Source organism: Acanthaster planci, linkage group LG04 (assembly GCF_054643075.1).
Source record: "Acanthaster planci isolate LZ-2023a linkage group LG04, COTS_SCS, whole genome shotgun sequence".
NCBI lineage: Eukaryota > Metazoa > Echinodermata > Asteroidea > Valvatida > Acanthasteridae > Acanthaster > Acanthaster planci.
The window spans coordinates 18,284,623-18,308,491 of record NC_141780.1 but is presented as its reverse complement, the minus strand read 5'-3'; the positions used below and the strand labels follow the sequence as shown (position 1 = coordinate 18,308,491).

The following is a 23,869-nucleotide window of genomic DNA, read 5'->3' as shown; positions in this document are numbered from 1 at the left end:
ACTGCCCCAAATCAGCTGCGACAGTACACAATGACTGCCACAGTCACCCAAGATCCAAGTTCTGTTTAGTGTCAAGTAGTCTTTATTTCAACTTTGAAGCATATGATAATTGTACATTTTTAGCTTTTAGAAACTCATTTATAGATCAATATACTATATTTAATGCTAGATATAAAACCGGTAAACTTTTTCACATTTAAAGTTTAAGAATTTACGTGCAAATCAACAGACAAGCAGTAAAAGACAAAGTTCTGATGAAACAAAAAGATGTTTCATATGCACGAGAACCAAAGCTACGTTTTAGAAATAAACTCACTACTTCTCTACCGTGGGGCTTCTTCGAAACAGTCTGTATAAAATATTTGACATGTTATCATCTGCTTTACGTATTGCCCATTTGATGAGACATTTTGTTAAGCAACTCAAAGCCAATTTTGAATCGCATTATTTGAATGCTTTGTAAAAACGTCTCGCAACTATCCTCAGTAAACTAGGGAAAGAATGGGCTCCAACCAAGAAGGCCCCAACAGGCTAGAACCCACACGTAAATATACAAACTGTGTATCACACTCCAAGTGATTTTACAAACAAAATGCACCATTTACTTAAGGTATAAAAAATATTTTGTCGACCTATATATGTAGGTATTCAAATTTAAAACATTTAATGTCTTCAACTAAATGTATAGTGTTTCTGTTACGGACTGCACAAATGACTGCAAAAAGAAAATATATTTTCCAAAAAGAGAATGTGATCTTCCACCATTATTTCAGAATCACTAAAGTTTAGAGGGCTGTTTGATCAAAATAACCAAAAATGAATGCCCTTAGATCGATCTGAAATTGAAACAAGTGTTACATTTATGGCAACTTGGGCATAAATCAGTGGGGGAAAGGGAGAACCCCCCCAAAAAAAATTTAAATGGGAGAATATCATATTGTTGACCACCCCCCCCCATTTGTTTTATTGCTGGATAAATATTGTGGGCCTACATTTGATTCTACAACTCATAATACATGTGGCTCATTATGCCTCCAAACTATGGAATAAGAACTCTGGCAAAAGCTTTTGCTCAAAAAATCAATCAACTGGTCAGAAATTGTCTCAGATTGCACCAGAGAGCATTTAGAATCCTAAACTTTCCAGGACCTTGATCAATCGAGCCACCGACCCCACTCTGTTTAGGATTTGTACTATAGGCTCACACTCTTCCCAGGGGCCAATGTTCCTCTCCATCAAACATTTTTCAGAAGTGATCAACGCCATTGATCTGCAGTACAAAAGAGCCAGACTAGCATCAACCAATACAGGATGTCTGATTTGTGAAAACAGACGAGGTGTAAGGTTTTAAAACTTCAACTTGTAAGATGTCCTTTCGTTGGAGGGTGGGTAAGGAGCAAGTAACGGAGTGCTTTTGCAGACTTTTAACATTAAATGTTGGCCAACTTACAAAGGCACTGCAACAATACATGGCAGTGTATGGGCAAATGACGCCACAGTTTGTAACTAAACATCGCCCTCTACACTTCCTGCACACAGCCATTAAGCCTCAGGATTTGCATTACAGGAAAGCTGTTTTTGTTGAATTTTATTACTTGTTTCCTTGATAAAAAATGTATACATGTTCAGAGAAGTCTGTGGCTTTGAAAAAACATGCAGACATAGCGTCACCATATTATCTACCAAATTTAAATCAATGATGACCAAGACATCCAATGCAGCAACTAGCACCCATAATGCATGCATTGGCTAAACAGCAAAGAATAGAAATTACAATGTAATCACAACCTCAACAGCAAAGCAGAGAGGATAATCAACAGGAAAGTCAGTTTTGGAAACTTGTGCTGAAACTTGGTCTCTGTAAAGACAAACACGGGTCAAAGCGAACAGAGGTCACACGACCATGTTTAATAAAGTTAAAGACAGCAGACCTGAGTGGGATACTTCGACAGAAAGCCATTTTGTTGGCTCATGTTACACATCATATTTTTAAAGTATGCTTAAAGTTAACTATGATAGATTTACAAGTCCGCATATAAATAAGATATGTTGGAAAGTTATGACCAACCACCAGGATAGATGATAATGTACATCAGCCTGAGGCAGGTATCGAAGGCTAACTGGGGCCTGGTGCCAAGTACATGGTGCTACCAAGCACCGAAATAGTTGCTTATAAAAAAAATACTACCCAGTAGCTAAAATGTTAAGTAATTATATTCCGCTTACAACTGGCTCCCAGCTGATTCATGCTTAGCATAACCATGCAGAGCAACATTTCACGCTTGGCAGCTCCACCAAGTTCTTAAGTTGGGCCGTCCAAATTTGAGAGAAAAACAGTTACTAGTTTGAAAGGGCAGCTACAGAGGTGAAAATTGGTGATGTGCAAATCTTCCAGTTACGGATGATGCAGCTCTACGGTAGATCCTACAGGTTGGGGTTGGTCCACTTGTAGGTTCCCGTGAATTTGAAGTTGTTCTTCTCCAGCAGTTTGTCTGCCTCTGGGGGGCCTCGACTGTCAAAACCAAACAGTAATTCTTGATCAACTGATCAATTTCCTCATTCAAATCTCAAACCGTGTACATTGTACATCATGTTATGGACAAGCTCTGCAACATTTGCAATCATATCGTGCTCCAGCAGGCAAGAATATGCAGTCCTTTACAGTGGGTACTGCAGTGTTAAGAACACAATAGCACGAGCACAAACGTCACAGAGCATGCATGGCTTTCATCAGAATGTGCACAAATCTGTGGCATGTCTACACTTTCACCAGATGAACAACAGTGTGGCACTTATATGTCACCCAAAATCTCAGTCGCTACCCAGTGGGTACACTCGCTCTGACAATGATTCCCAAAGTAACTTGTTGCTTTTCTACCGGAGCACACGGGTATTCACTAAATTCTCATGGATGTCCACTCTTTCCTTGTCCTAATCCATAACTCACCTGCCGAAGACGTATTCGATTGGTTTAGGCTTGGCCTTCTCAATTTCATTCAGGACAGGTGTGAAGATACGCCACGCCTCCCTCAACTCATCACTGGGGACAAAACAAGCATGACAAGATGTCAGAGACACGAAGGGCACTGCTAAGCTACTTAAACTCAACCACCGTTGTTTCTGTAAAGAACAGTAAATTGAAGAACTTATGGCTGATTGTGCTGCGAGGAAACAAAATGATTCTATCTGATATGTTGAACAGCACATAAACAGACCAAACGCATGCCCTTCGATAGGCTTGGGTGATCTGGACATCCCATCTGCTGGTTTTGGAGAAAAGTAACTAAAATTGTCCAGCAACAAACTACAGTGTATGTGTAGCAATAATTACCTGCGTACAAAGTGGATCTGCAGACCACAGAACACATCTAGGATAAGGCGCTCATAGGCGTCAGGCATCTTCACATCCTATGACGAGCAAAGGCAAGCAGGTTGTACGACAGTTAACTGGGTAACCAATCTCAAGAATAACAGATATACTTAACAAGAGTAACTGCGACCTCACAGCACTTACGTAAAAACGGTGAGTGTTTGACCTATTTGGGCTGGTATTAATATGGGTCAAGAGAGAGCTCCTTGCAAGAGCCAACAGACAAATCCTCTGGAGTCTTACAGACAGGAAATAGAAGTCATGTGACAGTATTTTGCTCTAGAAAGTGTCAGCGTTTATATTGGATTTTGACCTCCACACACCCACTTGTGCAGGGTACCAACCGTTACCTTGTATCTGGCTCCATAGGTGAGATCCAATTCTGTCTCCTTAGGAACAAAGGACATTCCTGGCGATTTGGTCATCATCTTGCAGTAGACAGCTTCATTGGGCTGCACACGGATCACCAGCTCGTTACGCTTGCAGTCACCCGAGAAGATGTCCCCGGGAACATCCTTGAACTGGATTCGAACCTCAGCTTTGCGCTCGTTGAGGGCTTTGCCACATTTCAGAATAAAAGGAACACCTGCAGAGAAAGGCATAAAAAACTTTTGATTTAGAAGGGCAGCTGTCTCATATTATAGAATGACAACTTTCATTCAAGATTAAAATTACTCATGATTAGGTCAGAATGAATCCAGATTTGACTGGAGAAACAATTTCACCAGGATGATTTGAGACTTGGCCAGGGTGATCTACGATTTGGCCAGGGTGACCCGAGACTTAGCCAAAGGGGCTTCAGACTTGGCAAAAATAACTTCAGCCTTTACCAGTGACGTGTGATTTGACCTGAATGATTGAAGACTCGACCAGATTAACATGATACTTGACCAAAGCAACTTGAGATTTGCTCAGAGTGACTGAGAAACCAGGGACTTAAAAAGAGTGGCTTGAGACTCCACCAGAATTACTCAAGACCTGGCATAGGTGACTTGGGACTCAACCTGAGTGACTTGAGGCTCAACATATGAGACTTGAGACTTTTGAGAGACAGTATGGCCAACGACAACCAACGTACCATCCCATCGCTCATTGTTGATTCTGAAGACAGCCGCAGCAAACGTGGGCGTAACAGACCCTCTGGGCACTGTAGGGTCCTCCAGGTAGCCCTCCTTAGCTTCCCCCTCTCCGTCGGGGTTGCCCACGTACTGCCCCAGGACCATGTCCTCCAGCTTCAAGGGTGCGATGCACTTGCTGACTTTCACCTGTCCGGGCAGAGCAAGAAAGCCTGTAGGCTTGTTTTTTGGTTTTTTATTTGAAACACAAGGCACTTCTGTCATCAAGATTCAGCTAGGAACGGCTCTGGACAAGCCAAGGGATGGCGGGGGAGGGAATGGCTTACAAAGATCTGGTAACATGGACATCACCGGAATTTCGTCCGAGGGTGGAGGGGTCAAACATTAATCAACAGCAAACTCACCAGTCATTAGCGATGGGTTAGGGGATAATGCTACAATTTTTCCAAGCAAATTGGTGATTCTAATCCCTTTCCTCTTTGTCTTCATTTATTTCAGTTTCTTCCTTTTCTTTTGCTCTTTTTAATTTTCCCAACTTTGGGGGGAAAGGAACGGGCAAGCACTCCCATGTCTCACAGCCAATTATTTCAGAACTCAGGTTTGGAAACTGTCCTACTTAGTTTTAGACAATTCCAGGTTTAACCACATGCTGCCGGGTGCTTTTAAAAATGCAGTGCACACATACGGACGATTTTCAAGACTTTCAGTTTTCAAAACTTCTTCATCTCTCTTAAAGCCATATCTCCCTGTGGGAACTTACTTAAGTATTTATGTAAGTTCCCACAGGGAGATATGGCTAACAGAGATAAATAAGTTGCCAGGGGAATCCCTGTACAAGGTCAGGAACATCATAAAGCGTATCGATATCAGTTTTCAAAATTCTTCAGTAATTCATCATTCTATTCAATGGACGTTTACACCCACACGAATGACTGTTTGGTGGCTACTCTAAGCGGACAGGCAACCTTCATTGACTCCTGAATATTTCAGCTAGGCCTGCCGTCCTGTAAAGAGAGCCCAAAATTGTGAGGTGTTGCGTAATTTCCTTTGTCCCCAGTGAATGCGAGTGGCGTCTTTTCAAACGCAGCTGGATCAGCATACAGCGGTGCTGTGTCACTTATCAATGGGGCCCTGGAGCACTTTTATCCGCGGTGCTAATCCACCGGTGCACTATGCCCAAAACAGTGGTATACTGTTTAAAAACAGTGAGGGATTACCTTTAAAAAATGCAAGCCGAAAAATGATGGCAATTCCCAGCAGCAGGTCTTTTGTCCCGAGTACTGTCTTTTGTTACACGGACCAGCTCTTTTGTCCCATTTCGGGCAACCCGGCTCTGCATATAAACCCATGGTGCTCGAAACTGGGTTCCCCAGCAGCAAGTGCTTAACCATTGCTAACCAAAAGGATCAGACAGGAGCTATTCGGAAAGCAGTACGCAACAGCTATACAGCCCCTTCACACAACTTGGTTCAACCATAAAATCAGTGGTTGTTGAAAATATTCATCCACGCCACATCATGATCTACCTTTTCATCGCGCATATCATCAGCGCTAGAACTGGTGGGCTTCTCCATGGCAACCAACGTCAAAATCTGGAACAAATGATTCTGCATCACGTCCCTGCAAAAATGTGAACAAACCATAAAACTTTCAATAACCCAAGAAATTACCAACAAAGATGAGTTTCACTCTGTACTCTGATCTTTCCATCCTAAATCACAATCTGTTTTCTGAAGTTAATATGACAACAGTCGTGTTGCCTCAATTCAACAAAAAGACTAAAGGTTCTTACTGAACTCATAGTAAAGACTTTGATAAGTACAGCTTGAAGTTACCAACTAACACCTTACCTAATGATGCCAAACTCATCAAAGTAGCCCCCTCGTCCACCCGTGCCTATTGGCTCCTTGAAGGTAATGATCACACTGGCGATGCTGTCACGATTCCAGACAGGACCAAACAGCCGGTTGCCAAACCTGTTGACCAATTCAAGTGAAAACAAAAATGCACAGTTCAAATTCTTTCAGGACAAAATGCTACAGAAGCACTGGCAATCTAGCCAAAGATTTTTACTTCCAGTTTGCTTCAATGACTCGCCAACGGTATTATTTTGGCGGAAAATTTAAAAATTTTGAAAATGGCAAGTACATACATAGGGTCCACAGTTTACACAGCCTAACATCATAAATACTTATAGATACTTTGAACAGCATTTGTGTATTTCTTATCACAACTTCATATTTTTCAGCACCCTGGTGTGGGTTCATGGAGTAAGATTTGTAATGACAACAGGCCATGCACTACCTCCAAGTTCAAAGTTCAACGCACAGTCTACCTCCACAGACTTCTCGGACTTTGTGTGTGTGCACAAAATAGATAGGCGATAGATGTGTTTTACTGTCAACCGAAGGCATGATTCAAGGCATGCTTATTAATGGTTTGACCCGTTAACTGAGTCGGTTTATACATGTACAAGCAAACAAATTATGTCTACATGTGATAGCGATTAAAAACCTTGTGTGACCTTTGACCCCATCACCAGCGACCACAAAGATTACAAGATAAGAACCCTACCTGAGAATCATAATATTCTGCACCATCTCCTTGCCCAGGTAGTGATCAATACGGTACAGCTGCTCCTCACTAAACAGCGCCTTCAGGTGATTGGACAATTCATTAGAGGACTCCAGATCACGGCCAAAAGGCTTCTCAACAATCACACGAGACCAGCCCCTGAAAAAAAATTAGAACAAAAGCAAAGTAAGGAGCCACAAGTTTACACATGACTAACAACTTCTGTCCAACATTGTTTGCTGTTGAAATTGACAAATTCTACTTAGCTTATGGCTCTAAAAACAGACCAAACTCAGACATCATACATGTATCTAACATCGGACTGATCAAATATGAAACATTTCATTTTCATGTGCCCGCCGGAGGTCTTCAGATGTTGATCTAGGAAGAAATCCTTCATACAGGCTTCAGTACTAGACACCCAAATACTACCGGTGTCTTCAAAGAGGGTGGGGAGTGACTGGGGTGAAACTCCCGAGAGGGCCAAGCGGTGTGCACATTTATTTGATGAGTAAAATAAAAGCCAATCGATTCCAGCTAGTACGCAGACTTTATACATTTCGCAATTTCAAACAGACAGAGCACACTGGGGGCGCAGACATCTGCTCGGGGGCAGGGGATGTTCCCCTCCCCCCAGCCCCTACCCCCATATCATTACACCACCGAGTTGCTTGCAGGAAGAGAGAATTTGATCAAACAGAGTGTTCTACCACCCCTTACGTGGGGGACATGCAGTGGGTCTTGATGTGCTTGGTGACATCCTTGAAGACGCTGGGCGGTAGGGCCAGGTAGAACAGCCTGTTGGCCTTGCAGCTTCCTTCTAGTCCCGTCAGGACCTCGTTGAGGTTTTCAAAGGCCGAGTCATCCGTGTACGACCCCTTCACGTAGCGGTTGGCGGCAAAGAACTTCTCCAGCTTATCGGCTTCACCATCTTTCAGCTGGATTTAAAGATGGAATAACAACCTTTTTACAAATATTGAGATCAAAAATTCCAGATATACATATAAAAATTCACCTTTTTCGAAGATTTTATTTTCCTGCTTTTGAAATAATAGATGCTTGACTTCTACAATAACGATACTACCTGTATTGAAATGTGGGAAAAATCTGTATACTACTAAAATCAGTGAATTAATATTACTTATATTTTTCCCAAGTGTAACTTGGTAGAAATAAATCCAACAATTTCTGAAGGCTTAGTCCTTAAAGTCTACAGGCATATTTGGAAATTTGAAATCAATACTTTGCAAATAATGAGACAAACAACATCTGCAAAAGTGAACACATGATTGCAATAACAATTCAAGTCACCATTTCCAAGCTTATACCAAGAAATGTACATGTATAAGTGCTTGCTTTCTGCACCCAATATGTGATTGCAGTATGTCAAATGTTGATGTCATGCTTTGGGTCAGGAATATCAGGTTGCACTTTTGTGCTGTCCAACAACTGTGCCTCACTGTTTCATGTGCATCATTGTGCAGTAAACTAAATGCTATGAAGAGGACTGCACAAAAGACCCTGTGTCATTTTGTGCTGGCAACCAACTGTGTACACACTGAACCCGTGCATGTTTGTGTTCCATATAGAAAACACATGCAAGAGAGTGACTGTGGGCATTCATGCATATTTGTGCTGTTAAACCACAAGAGAGTTAAAGACTACAGGCAACATGATTCACAGTCACGCTTCCAAGCCCTGCAATATGAATAAATAAACCCTTTCAATTACTTATATCTGGACTTTGAATTTGCTGAAGGAACTTGCATTACAAATCCTGCAACGGGGCCAATTTTCTTAGCACTGGAAAACATTCCCCAAGTCCAAAAAATGAATTTACCTGTGAAATGACTTGCAATATACAGGTACAGGTATGTCACTCGTGACTGCTGTCACGTTTGTTTTTCCTTTTTTTTTACAATGCAGCTCCATGACCCTTGACCCCAGACATCCTTGGAAAAGAATGTTTGCGCTCATGTGACAGACCTGGAGGTCAAGTGTGCATTACAAAACAAGTGTCTGTGCAGCAGTAAGATGGCTAACTCATTATTTCTTCTGCCCAAAATCTATGGCTTACTTAATTTCATCTTACCTTTAAATATGGAGTAGTTCTTGATTTGATGTCGCCAATGGAGAGAACCGAACGGGCAAACCCAACAAACAAGGTCTTTTTCGGCAGCAAACCATCTTTATATAGCCACCTGGAGTGGAAATAAAAACCAACCACCACCACGAGATTTAACCTGACAATTGAAGCAGGTCCTAACTGGTTGTTCAAAATTGCAGGATAGCGTAGGATAAATGCAATAAGCTTTAGAAGCTGAAAGAAAAGGTTATCACTCCCCATGTCCCTCAAATTACAGGAAACTGAATCTAGTATTTTACCATACTGGCATGGCCTCAACAAAACAAGGGCACCCAATATTCACGCCATGTCTGAATTTATTAGTGCATTTGCTAGCAGCTGGCAGTGCAAACTACAAGCATGAAGTACCGGTACATGTGCATGTAGCATGCCTGAGAACAGGTAAGCACACCGCTTGGGCCCTCCTTGCCCTCAGTTTCTGTTAATCAAATTTTACATGTGCATTACTTGTCCATTTTCTCAATCTGTGGATTTTTCACAAGTCTGAATATTTAATTTGACCTCAATCAGAAAACAGGTCCTTTTGACTTCCGTGAGTCTCATAATGCATATGGCAGGGCTAAAAGGCTTGCTTGTTGAGTACCACCAGTTGGGAATATTCTTAATGCAGAGCTGGACCATTTGAGACCAAAGGGGGAAAAAAACCAGTTGAATTCCACAGATAAAAACTCACCACAGCGTGGGGTAAATCTTCTTCTTTGCAAGGTCACCCTATGTAAATTAAAACCAAAAGTGACAGAAACTATCATTCAGCAAAGTTATGTTGTAATTACAGTGTGAAGGGATTTAAACCGGCAACCCTTTTTTTAACACAAATCTTCAACAGAATACTACACTCACCGATGCACCGAGGATGATGAAGATGTGAAGATCGTCACCACAAGCCTCGTTCATCGTCCCCTGGATGATGCTCAGACCCTCCTGGCGATTCTGAATCAAATGTCAAATTCAACCGAATCAGCAACAACACGCAAGTACATGTACATTTATCGATGTCAGCAAGCCTTTGGCACCCAAGATCACCTCATCTGGAATCTGCCAATATGTCTTTAGTGAAACACTGCACATATATACTAGTTGTTACATGTAAAGTACATGTAGGTATGGTACAGCATCAACAGGAATAGAAAAAAACATCAATGTGGAACACAAAGCTCCATGCATTTATATTCTGCCATGCATGTTTGCCGGTACCAAGTTGGATGCTACCTAGTCAAACCAGAGGAAATGCTCCTTGCTAACACCTTAACTACCAGTACATGTACATCATACAAATGCAGTTTTTAGAGGTTGACATAACAATTTTCACTTCTCTAAATCTTCAATCAACCCAATGCCAGCATCACCTGAAGAAATGATAAACATCACAGGACTTTACCAAAGTTGCCTCGTGAACTTGAACCAAACAGTGAGTGGAACCTAACACCTTGGTTCATAGGATTGCACAGAGAGTCAGCAGCTCCTAATCACGCTGAACTTACAACTCTTCACAAGACAAGTGAACCGGCCACACATTCTCCACAAATATTTATAGAGAAGGAACACCAACTCAGCATTTCATTACACATTAACTTCACACTCAGGTAGCAACTGCAAAGCCTGCTCTCTAATGATCTGTCCTTGTCAATACAAAACACTCCGCATGGCCCTCGTCCCTAGTGAATAATTGTTAGAGAACTTCTGCTTACTCATCATCCCAACTCCTCCAGAGTTGTCAATGTTGCCTTGTAAGCCGTAATGTTCCAAAGCTGCAAAGCAATATGCCCACCCTCCCAAAGTTCAATATTCAAACATGTACAAGTACCTGACACACGACCTACGAGCGTGCACTCCTATGCTGAAAAGCACTGCAACTATGGCCCCACACACCAAAGAAAACCCAGCTTATCACCACTTCTGACCTGCATGCACAACAAAGTGCCCAACTATATATAGAGTATTTCATGACACAAAACTGCAAACTTTTTCAGCAGCTGCAGCGCAGGCAGCCAACATGCATCTGGAAACTGGCATTAATGACAGGTTCCCATTGGTGATTTACATTTGCATTTACGCCGTATCTGTCACGTGCAACCAATCCCATCCAAAAGTCCAGCATCTAGGAAAAGAAGCACAGACTGCTTGGCTTTTACCAGACTCACTTGCGTGTATACACTTGCTCTCAGCTTCATTCTCTCAGCTGCATCTGTCCTTTGAAATCACCATCAGCATATGCACATTAATCATACATGTGCTGGCTGCACTTTTATCAACCATTGGAAGGGCTCTATCGGGACCACTTAATCCCTCACGAACTAATTCAATATCTGGTCAGGAAATTGCCCTAACAAGATGTACATCCAAGGCATGGGCTACAGCTCTTCAAAAAAAACAAATCTTGTACCCCTAACTTTGTATGCGTACACATACCTTAAGAACCAGCAAGAACTGTTGCTTCAGAGCTTGCAAGAACTTCACTGACTTTATCTAACGATGGAACCTTCAATCTGTGAGTGGAAGCTTACTGTTCTTCATTTATCAAGGCTTTTTTCCCATTTATTACCGGCCGTCAGTTTATTTGGTTATCATTTATTATTAGATTTCTGGCCAAAAACAACATATGGTGCATGCAGGAAAATTAAAAAGTCCCATACGTAATTCTACATAAATGCTGGTGCTACAATGGATAAAATATTGAAACAAACTAGTCCTACCATGAGCGGGACCAAAAAAACCAAAAAATATTATTTAACAATTTAAGAACATGGAGGCAGAGTCTGCAGATCAGTTTGCGAATGTGTGGAATGACAGTTTGGGGCCAAATCCACCATGTGATGAGTGTACCGAGGTCCTTCCACTTCAGCAGATGATGAGCGTGTGGTTGAAATTGAAATCAGTTTTAATCTGGCAGCGGAGTCAAGTAATGATCCATGTCTGGCCGGCATTACTGGCTGCATGTACATGTACATGTACCCAGTATATAGAATTGAGATGATTCAAGACTCAATCTTGGTATCATACAACCATAAAAAAAACTGGCTGAAATGCAGTTACTGTGGCAAGTAAACCATACAGATATCCCAAGCTCCACAAATGTTTTTTTTTCCCACAGTACAATGTGTACATACGTAGTTTCATGCATGTTGCTTCTTACATGTAGGTTTACCTGTACACATGATGTACCTGACTTCCTGAAATGGAAAGCTACATAAATGCAAAACATAAGAAAATATTTACAGATGAAAAATTACACCATCAAATACGGCTAAAATATTTTGCTTCGAACAAGAGTTGTTGACATGTGCTAGTACATGTACATGTACATAAAAATGTACCAGGTATTACATGTGCAGTGTACATGTACATGTATGTACCGTATGTACATAAGACTACTCCAGCATAACTACTGATCCTTGAATGATAGATTCCAACCAAGAAATTTCAGGAAATTATAGTTAAAACTGGTTTCAAGAACAAATCAAAATTAGATCCTTAAAATGTGCATTCGCCAGGAAAACTCCCCCATGTACATGTAGATACTCTTTTAAATTAAAGAAGAAAGAATTGCATCCTTTCAATGCATATGATAATTTGTACTGGTACATGTACATGTGCATCTAGTATTATCCCTTGTCCAGAGTACTGTATGGTGTTGCCCATTTTTTATTGACCAAAGAGTTCTACAGCTCCTGTTGGGATGAGCCATTAGGAAAGAATGGCATTTCATTCATGAATTTTGGACACTGTACCAGTACCCAGGTGTCCTTATTCAGTTATTGGATAATAAATTCAATTAGGTACAAATATGCCCTTTGCCATTTGTCAAGCCGGGAAAAGAATGGACAAATGTAAAATGTGCAAAGATTTCACATTTTGGGTTACTACAGTAGTTGGCACTATAGGCCTAAACTTGGTGCATGCATGCATGCATACTGTACATGGGATCTTAAAATTACATAGTACATGTACATGTACTAATTGTAGTGTATTTCTTGAGTATCTGTTGAGTATTTGTACCACCAGCAATTGGAACTTGAGTATCAAGTGGGAAATATATAAGTATTATCCCAGTATTATTCAAAGCACATCACCTACCGGTAGTCAAACAAGTTTTATTTGACATATGTACAAATAATATATATTAATGAAGACATACATGATACATGTACAGGTATACATGTAGTGCATGTACTGTACATGTTAGCCGATATTACCTACACATACATGTTAACGTGTATTTCATGTGCAGAGTCGCAGTCTAATAAACTACATTTGTACCCACCCCCAGGTTCAATGTCTGAAGACAGCAGATATTGGCAATTTTTTATGGATTTTTGAGCTCTCCTCTTGCCCATGATTCTGGATTATGCATTGATTTTCACACCTGGGTGGTTATGATCATGCCCCTGGGCCTTTGCCCATTTAATCATAGGGGACGGAAGAGGCAGGGACGTACCGTATTCCGTCACGACATCTCCATTCTCCAATAAACCACATGCTGTATACATGTACCAGTACAGTGTACCAGTAATCCAACCAAATGAATCTTACTTCCATTTTTTATTTTTTCTATTTCAGTTTGAACTTAGAAAAACCAAACTGAACCCTTTTGACTTGATATACATGTACATGTCACTGAGTTTGGCATCCTGAAAAAAATGGACTAGCAATATATGCGAGTAAGAAGTGTGGATGGTTTTGTAAAGACTTGCCAGATTCTCTCAAAGGCCTTAACTCAAATGTGGCTCTGGCAACAAATGGTGCATTACAGTTTAAAGGTCGAGTCAGAGCTCGTTTTCAGCAAAATCAAAATATTTTGTGGGGAAAAAAAACAACTAAACATGTCACCTTTATTTTTAATCTGAATTACATTTTGCCATTTACATGTAGCACTTTCTAGCTTTTCAACTTTAAAAAAAGATTAAGACTGAATAGATTTTACTCCTTTAAAAGATGAAAAATGTAAAGATACCAAAAATTTGACAGTTTGGTTCTCCGTTTTTCATGAACTTGAGAAGTTAATATTCAATTTACAAGTCCACAAATTATTTAGAAGTACATAGTATTTATAAAACTTTATTGAGCACGTAGTCTTGAAATGTCATCACTTACCAAATATTTTGAAAGTTTTCAATGCATTTAAAGATCCCCAGTCTGTTTTCAGCGATGAAAAACAAAGAAGCATGCCATGAGTTTTCTTGATGAAGGGCTCAGATTTATATAGCAAACATAGATCAACATTTCAAGGTGTTCAAGGTTAACCACGAGAACAGGATTTGACATTGTTTAACCAAGGGTCAGCCCCTGAATGTCCTGGCTGTGTGGTTATTTTATACACAGTGTACATGTACACTGTATACCATACAATTGATGCATGCAGAACAAACCACCCACCCACTTTTTATCCTGAGTTCACTGCCTTGATATCAAGAAACAGGAAAATCCTGTTTGGTTTTCAATGAGCATGGTCAACGGTGCAGCACGTATATGTACATATACATGTACGTGTACATGTCCAGGCACATGTATCTATGCAGCAGCCAGGGTACGGAATGTGTTATGTACATGTACAAAACTTGCATTGTCATGCAGGAGTTGAAGGTTAAGAGGAGAGCAGTGACTTGTCTGGGCAAGGTTCAATTTCTAAAAAGTATTCAACTGCATATTCACGGATTCCGTTGAAGACAAATTGAAGATACTGTACCATGTACATGTAATGTATAGCCCACCTCACAAAGAAGACAATAAATGCATGTACAGTGTACATGCAGGCTACATGTATAAATGCTTTCTTGTGCTTGTTTATAATGAAGTAGTGCATGTACTGTACATGTATGCACATGGCACATGGAAACGGAAGGCAAGTTTAACATTTGTTTAATTAATAAAATATTTGGTAATACGGAACAATTTAAGGAATGGTACTCATCGACTGCTTGAACGTCTATAATGCAGGCATGCATTTGGGAAGACAAGGGGAAAAAATAAGGAAATTTCTCAAGCTTTGTGAATAAAAACTGGAAAAGGAAACAATTTTCCTAGAAATTAACAGTACAATATCCAGCAATATTTTCATGCTGCACACACCTACCTGTATACAGTACATGTACCTATAATTGAAAATTAAACCGTCAACTGCACACCAACCCTGCTCTGGACCAGGTTGAGATTTTTCAAGCCCGGTTGAAAATTGTTATTGCTCATTTCTGGGTTGAACTCGCCCCGATAAGCTCGGTATGCATGATACAAGCGTGAAACAAAGTCAGGTTGAATGCAGGGGTGAAAAATTCCATTTTCAACATAGAGCAGTCATGGGTTCACCCAGGGTCGAGTTCAACCCAGGCTGAGAGGCGGTAGTGTGAAAAGGCCTTAAAAACTACATGGGTTGTTGTCATTCCGCATACAGTGTTTGCCTTTTTGCAGGCCAATTGGTGGAATGAGATATACACTGTACACCAACCTCTTCTTGGCTGAAGCTAGCTCACTTTTTCAAACATGCCTACATGAACATCAATCAAGAATACATTGTATATGCCAAAGTACCGTACATGAACACGTACATGTGCTATGTAGAGTGCACAATCAAGTTCCCTCCAAAGACATGAAAAGGTCCCTACATGTGCATGTACATGTAGGCCTATGTATGTCATGCCTGTCCAACAGCCACCAGGCCGGCATGGTTACTACAAGTAGGCCTAACCACAATCGATTTCTGCCAGGTGCTAGCCCAGGGATGGATCCAGAACCAAATTGTCAGGTTGAAAATGTGTGTAGGTTTAATTGGGAGGGGGGGACTTAAAGTTCATCTTTGAGAGTCTGGGAATGTGGAGAGTTTAAAGACCGGTCTGAAGATGCACCTTTTTAAACAAGCAGTTTTAGTTTCTTGTTATTGATTTTAATTATGGTACATGTAGGTTATATTTATTTATATTTGGATGTAAAGCACCTGGGAGCAGCTTGATGGATTGGGCGCTTTATAAATGTCAATTTTTATTAGGCCCTATTTTTATTATTATTATTAATGCAATTTGTGGGGTAATTTTTAGGGGTGATGAAATCAATTATCCGATTGTGTCATCTGGAATTAGACATAAAGCCTACATTGCAATAAACATTGTTTTTAAAAAGTGCACATCTGTTGTTCATGTTTGTCTCGCTTTTTGCGCAAAATGTATCGCATTTGGCGATGCAAATCCAGCTACATTTATTTCCATCAATGACATGACTGAAATGCTGCACAATCTGTCTGTCAAATCACAGAAAACCCGGATGTTTCTCTTTGCATAAAAGACAGCAGAGCCTACCTGTGTTCCACTCTTAGCCATCTTTTACTGGTGTTGTAACAGTCCGAGGCAGAATTTCAGGATAGTTGAGGCAAAGCAGTCAATAGAAACTGCAAGTCACTCGGACTCACTCGCGCACTCTCAACGAATGAATGATCGAACACGTGGAATCGGTGACCGATGTACACGACACGAAGGCGAACTTTGCGAGTGGCTTAAAGTTGATTCAAATTCTGACCAAGAACAAGCAATAATCCTGAATATAGAAGCTTTATTTTAACACCAAATTTCTGCTAGCATAGCTACTACCCAGTGGGCACGAGACGTCGTTATGACGTCTTAAAGACGTCTAATATTGACGTCTTATTAATGTCTTTTTTGAGTCGTATATGCAAAGCCAAAAGACGTCAGCATCCTGACCAGTAAACGACGTCAGTGATCTGACTAGAAAAAGACGTCAGCGTTATGACGAGTAAAAGACGTCAACATCGCGACTAGTAAAAGACGTCAACATTGAGACTAATAAAAGACGTCAACATTGCGACTAATAAAAGACGTCAACATTGCGACTGATAAAAGACGTCAACATTGCGACTAATAAAAGACGTCAACATTGCGACTAATAAAAGACGTCAAAAGTGCGACTAATAAAAGACGTCAGCTATTGAGCAGTAAAAGACGTCAGCATTAAGACGTCTTTTATCCATCAAATATCAAGGAAAAAAGACATCTGCATTGGACGATTCAATTTTTTTTTACTCTTTTATGATAAAAAGAAGTTCACATGCCTTAACACGCTGCCTGGCTATAAAATAAATTTTGACTAAAGCGACTGTTTACAACTAAACATAATTTTTTATTTAACTCTCATTCTTCACATTATAATAACCTCTTAGCACACTTTGCTGAAAATGATGGTCTACACAAATATTATGTACCAATAATATTTCTGGTAAATTCAATGGCTTTGGACGGACCATTACAATTACACCCAGCACGATCAACGTGACGATGAAACAAGGTACACTTGTGTTTACACTTCCTGGATAAAAGCAGTTAAAAGGTTTTACTTTTACGGACAAGGCAAGAATGGGAAACATTAATCATACAGTACATGTAGTACAAGCCATGTAACTGAATATTTGGCAAAACATTTCCAACAAGGCAAGACTTAGTAAAATACGTTTTAGATGTACATGTAATGGCATTTATGAGAGCGAGAAAAACAGACATCAGTTGATGAAAAGATGTAGGCTTGTACTAATAAGACAATTCAAATCGAGTTGGCTTAGAATTAAAAAAAATGGAAATATTGAACACCTTTTGGAGAAAATTTTGTCTCATGCAGTGGTTTGTCAAATTTTTAGAAAACAGACTATCCTGGAACAGGATGATCTAGTCAGTTACAATTTAAATTACTGTACGTGTTTTAATGCCGCAAAAGATTTTACCCATGCCCCCCCCCCAAAAAAAAAAAACGATCAGACGTGTAATTTTGTTATTACCGTACTTTAAACAGCCTTCATTGCTTCAACCTGAGGAAATAAACCCGAGGAAACAATGAACATATTTTACTTGAACAACAAAAGGTTTAAAGTTTTCAAATAAGACCCAATACAAAAATAGGCTTTATGCTCATAAATTAAATATCACTGAAATATATGAAACAGCCAGGAAACAGGCCATCTGATGCACTAGACTGGTCGCACAGTTATCCGGTGGGCATGCCTGCTGAATTACTCAGGGCTCTTGGTTTGTCTCTGGTAGGAATACTAAGCTTGAGGTACTTCGCTATTCGTTGTCTTACTGCAGACACTGTTGTGCAGTGTGATGCAACACTTTCTGCAAATGTTAGACAAATAAGACAATTCATTTTTGTTAAAACTATAAAGACTTTGGTGGCAGCAAATAAACCGGTCCTCTACCACTGTTTACACCACGTCTGAGCTTAAGTGCGCATGTTCATTGTGATTGAGAATGAAAAAGAATTTTTCTGCCACCAACTGTCTCTAACATGTCTACATCGAGTGGCCAATATTGTACATTGCATCACATACATGTACTGCCGTTACATTTTCACAATTTAGTCTCACCAATACAACGGTATAACGTTTAATCTTAAAAGGGTAAATTAGATTTATTGACGCTGATAGTATTTGCCATATTTGATGACGCTGAAGTATGGGCACTATGGCTAGCCCAGATGCTCCTTACTGCACTACGACTGCGAGTCTACGTACGACTACGAATAAACACTGTCTGTAGTCCACCCATGGAGGTAGGAAACAACCGTGGCCAACCTGGTTGGCTGTTGAGGATTAAAATTATTGCGTTTAAGCCTGACCTCTGCTTCACCAACAATGCCCATACGTAACAGAACTACATTTTATAAGCACTTACCTTTTAAGGAAGGGCCTAACCTGTCTTGCTCTTCTTTAATCGGACAAGCTGCTTGCAGCGATACTAGAACATGTACATGTACTCGAGCTCTCTTAATTCAAAGCACGGACGAAATTATGAAGTAGTCTGGTTCCCTGACCTGAAGATCTTTCTTCCATTAGAAATACGTGTAGACGCCAAAGTCAATAGACCTAACCGTAGTTCTGGAAGCCCGTTTTGACTTTTGGACATGACCTCAGTCTTTGCCATCGCTGGTTCCAGTCGGCATGCTCAGAGTTTCCTCGGAAGGCTGGAACCAGCTAAGACTAAGCCAGAGCCACTATAGTAACGCGGTGCACACGCTTGAAGCCAGTCGTTGCTTGCGAGCATGCAGGCAATGAAAGAAAATAGCCTCATCCATTCTAAATGTAGGGGTATTTTAATGTCATGTTATTTTAAATCAGGCGAGGGGGTTGAGGGTCAGTTCCACTGCAAATAATCATAAATCACAAGCATGTGTACTAAACCACACTCGCAGTTCCTCTTGTGTTAAAATTTCCCTGTAAATGGACATTCGCACTACTGCTATTTCACACACCCCTCTTGACGAATAGATGAGAACAGTCAAACAGAACAGTCATCTGCGGCCACAGGCGGGATTTCGCAATACACTGTATGCCATTGTTCTGGAGGGACTTGACCTTCCGCGGTGAAACCGAGTGGGAACCGGCAAAATCCGAGACAAACTAAAAGTCACCATGCAAAATCTTCATAAGGTTATCTTAATCTTTTTCTGCTGTATGTTGACGATTTGATAACGACCGCGGTGAAATCGAGTGAGAACCGGCAAAATCCGAGACAAACTAAAAGTCACCGTGCAAAATCTTCATAAGGTTATCTAAATCTTTTTCTTTTTCTGCTGTATGTTGACGATTTAATAACGACTGTAAAATGACGTCGTAAAGACGTCGTGTGTTTCATCATGGAGGTAGATTCTACCTCCATGGTTTCATGTATTGCTTGTTGAAGAAAACAATTCAAATAGAGAAAAAAGACGTCGTTAAGACGTCTTTTTCTCCTTTCACTGTATGTGTAGTACCGATGATTTGATAACGACTGCAAAACGACGTCTTAAAGACGTCATGTTTTTTTGTGGTCATGGTTGCTGAAGCAATGTTTCTAGCCGAGGATAAAAGACGTCTTTAAGACGTCGTTTTTTTGTCACGACCACTTTACGACACACGACCACATAACGACCGCAAAAAGACGTCTTTCACGCGTCGTGTGCCCACTGGGTATACATGTAGCTGGTTGGCCCGGACAGGACCAGCCACAATCACTTCCTCATCCGATGCTTTTTTATGTAAATTTGGTGTCCTTGTTACATATGTACATGTATTTGCTTGCGAGGTCTGGCAGGTACGTGCATGCAGATTGGCCACTTGTACTGTGTACCCTTTTGGTACGGATAGCACGAATGGACATCCAATACAGATATTGAGACGATGGTCATGATTTTCGACTCAGGTTGTCGTTGGCGTCTGGAGAAAAAGTCGCTGTACAAAACAATTACATGCTGTTGTTGATGTAATGTTACATCACTGGCAGATCCAGGGGGCAATGGTGCCACGCCCCCAGAAGCGAACCAGTTTTGACAAAATATAGAGAAAAGTTTTTGAGATAGGTCGGGTTTTTCGGGGGGTCACGCTTCCTTTTAAAGCCGTGTAACTCGGAGGCCCCCAGATGAGCCTCACTGCTCCAAAACACCATTAGGGCCTAAAGGTTTCATTAAAATGTCTTATGGGGGATTTTTGCTCCTCCAAAAACAAGTGGACATCCGTGTTTATGATCGTTTTTGTGGGCATGTACTTGATTTCTGGACATCCCAGGACTGCCCGCTGACTGAGATGAAGCACGTACTTTAGTGGTAATTAATCCTTTGGTTATTACCCTCTGGAGAACTCCCCATGAAAGTCGTCAAGAGGCTTGAGAGTAGCAAATTAAGCTAAATCACTCACGGCTTTCCGTATTGCTTGTGATTAGGCCCTATGCAGACTCGATGTTACTTCCTCTCGGTGTTTGGGAGAAAGGATGGCCGTAAACATCGGCTTCAGTGGTACATGTATGACTCAGCAATATTGCAAGAATCTATAACAGCGTCACTTCGTAAAACGGACTTAGCGGCAAAAAAACTGGCAGCTATACCTGATGCAGTCTTGGAACCGGCCAGTGAAGAGGTTTCAAGATACTACAGGTTTGAGACCAAGTTATTAAAGCACATAAGTTCCCTTATGTCATTTGCCTTCCCAAGAATATCGGAACCAAAATGAGCAATTCTTCACACCTTCATGATGCAACTGGCTACTGAGCATGTATCCACGTCACATGGCATGCAGGACAAGATGTCTACTTCTTCAAACGAGACAAAGTACATGCACATCATGGAAGATCGAGTTCCATAAACTGATAAAGTACACGAACGCCATTCATTCTTCCCTATAGCGACTTAACCGTCAGAAAGCAAAAACATGTCCAGAAAAGTTCAATTTAGGAGGGGAAATACCAAGTCATTTACTGGGAAAACACTTTTTAAGAATTTTTAAGACCAGTCTCATAGGGTTTGTGCACAGGGTGTCAAGCGGCGTTCGTGATATGGAACTCTTTCCACTGGTTGTTGGCAAGTTGTCGCACCCAAACTTGCTCAGAAATTACAAGCAAATTGCCCTCCACTGGTCTTTTGAGTCAGTGACCCCTTAGTTACGGACGGATCCAGGGGCGGACCAATGGATGTTAGGCTCCATACCCCTTGTCCCATCCCCTTGGCCGCGGCTAATTAACACAGAGGCTGTTTTACTAAGTTAGAGGGTTGACGTCACTCTAATGTGCCAACCAACGCCCTTCTACCCGGCAGGACCTTCATTGTGCCATTTTTTGTCTTAGTTTCCGGGTACGGCGGCCGCCGTACCCGGGTACTAATGTATTGTATTGGGTATAGGCCTGACGTTAAAGCTTTGCTTGAAGTGATTTTTTTTTCAAAGTGATAAAGATTTTGTGTCCCATGCAATGTACCCATAATCCGGCAGGGGATTACTACATACATGTACATCATGTTCATGGCTCATCAGTGAAGCCCATGGCAATAGTTTAAACCATGGAGGTAGGAAAAGATCGAAAGGCTGGCTCTAGTGCAGTGTAGGTTCCTACGATAATTTAAAATCCTATTGCAGTATCTATTGACATTCCGGAAGCAAATCTGGAAGGCCCCTTGAAACGATCACGATGCAGAGCTGGACTGATGCTAATCAAGTTGGTTATACTGGCGCTGTGATTTGGGTATTTTTGTTTTTTCGCTTGCCATTATCGCCTCCACTTCGTTGCTAGCGCTACGCACCGCTGAAGATAGATTAAACTGCATGCCGCAGTGCAGTTTCATGTAGAGGGCAGCATAACAGCAAAAAACGTATGGGCGGTTGTTATCCGGCTCCACCCAAATTCGACCGTTCAAAAAAAGGCATGCCAACTTTGAGGACACGCTCACTTCTTCTCACTCATTTTGCGCTTTAAAATACCTTTTCAGCTTCTAATTCAGCTTGACGGTCGGCCATTTTGGCGTTGGTTGGTTGGCTGGATGTCGGTTGACTTGATGGGTGCTGGTGGGTTGGTTTTTGCTCCGATGGTGACTGTGTAGTTTTTCCCCGCGGTGACTTGCCTTTCGCTTGCTGCTGTTGCCTTTTCTTCTTACCGGCAGACGCGCTATTGCCCATAGGGGGCATGGATGTAAAGGGGTACTAATCCTCGCGGGCACTCGGGCTCACGAGCATGCACTACTGTGGAATTGGTATTGAAAGGGCAATTGCAGAAACTTCAGGGGAATCCTGCCTCAGACAGTCTGATCACCGGCAGGAATGACTAACAACAGCCGGCATACGCGACAGCTAGTAGTTACGACTTCACAATAGATTTTCCCCCTTTTACTATTACATGTACAGTGTACTAGTGCCGGTAAGCAAATTGGCATTCAGCCGGTGAGTTTCGGATGAATACTCCGACGTAGCAACAACACAGAAAATCAGCGGGCTACGTGCACCTGTGTACAATACAAAGGTCATGGAGGCCTCTTAACAGGCCACAATGGATTTCATGCTTGAGCTGTTTAGGATGAGTCGAGTTTGGAATAACCTTGTTTGCATACGAATTTTCGTTACGCACACGCGTCAGCAGAATGAAGCTTGAAAATCGACCTCCCTAGCGGCCTTGGAGCTGGCCTTCATTCGAGGCCATTCCAACAACCTTAAGCGTCTGCGGGATATAAGGGCTCTGTGATGCCGTATGGTAGTGCAAATCGAATGGAAAAGCAAATTCGCTTAACAGAATTCACTCGAATACACCTCTTGCGTTAAGGCGGAGTCAGAGGCTGTTCTTTGTTATTTCAATTTAATTACGATGAATGCACAAAAGGTTTACTCAAGCCTATCCTATCGTACGCAGGGGGTCTATACAGCACTCCCTGGGACAGACGGGCATGAAGCACACCGCTTGAAAACGCTACATGGAAAACTCAACCCATGATCAAACCATCACACCAAACTGAAAACCCACAAGAGTACATAAGGTCAATCACTCAACTCAGTTTGTAACACCAGCCACAAACTCAGAAGTGTACAAAACTATATTTTCCCCGTACAAACAAAGCATGTAATAGTCTCCACCCTACTCTATTATTATACAAAAAACGCAGTTAAATTTAAGATAGTTCTTTTCAAAAATTTTCGTAGTAAGTCGCCATCTAACCTCCACCACCTCAACTACATGTAATATGTTGGAGGAACTACTAACCAACAATGCATTTCTTTATGACAGAATGAACATTCCACAAACATCCAAAGGGCGGATCCAGAAATAATTTTTGGAAGAACATTTTTTAAGTTAAATATATTTGGGACATTTTATTGTTTTTGGAAGGAATGGATATAAAAAGTTCCCTCAAGTTGCCTTTATTTCATTATATACATGCTTTGCATCCGTCTCAGCACATGATCCTATTGTAGCTCTATGGTAACAC

The 23,869-nt window shown here is 41.2% G+C and overlaps 1 protein-coding gene and 1 long non-coding RNA gene across 6 annotated transcripts; both read right to left on the bottom strand.

The window, feature by feature from the left end:
• Positions 1–59: 59 nt before the first annotated feature.
• Positions 60–22,960, bottom strand: LOC147799435 (glucose-6-phosphate 1-dehydrogenase-like). 5 transcript variants are annotated; one of them, XM_087135692.1, is made up of 13 exons: positions 22,377–22,960; positions 10,007–10,096; positions 9,840–9,877; positions 9,113–9,221; positions 7,741–7,958; positions 7,021–7,179; positions 6,297–6,422; positions 5,973–6,066; positions 4,449–4,635; positions 3,721–3,956; positions 3,332–3,408; positions 2,948–3,040; positions 60–2,512 (listed from the first exon to the last, which is right to left on the bottom strand). In XM_087135692.1, exons 1-13 carry the CDS (start codon positions 22,578–22,580, stop codon positions 2,425–2,427), a joined length of 1,719 nt encoding a protein of 572 aa, XP_086991818.1. In that variant the 5' UTR covers positions 22,581–22,960; the 3' UTR covers positions 60–2,424. The 5 variants fall into 5 exon arrangements, with proteins under 5 accessions (XP_086991818.1, XP_086991819.1, XP_086991822.1 ...); XM_087135693.1 differs by lacking the exon at positions 22,377–22,960 and adding an exon at positions 16,450–16,730; XM_087135696.1 differs by lacking the exon at positions 22,377–22,960 and adding an exon at positions 14,258–14,379.
• Positions 17,264–19,554, bottom strand: LOC147799436 (uncharacterized). Its single transcript, XR_015425009.1, has 2 exons — positions 18,829–19,554; positions 17,264–18,270 (listed from the first exon to the last, which is right to left on the bottom strand). It is a non-coding gene; the product is annotated as an uncharacterized LOC147799436 (long non-coding RNA).
• Positions 22,961–23,869: the final 909 nt, after the last annotated feature.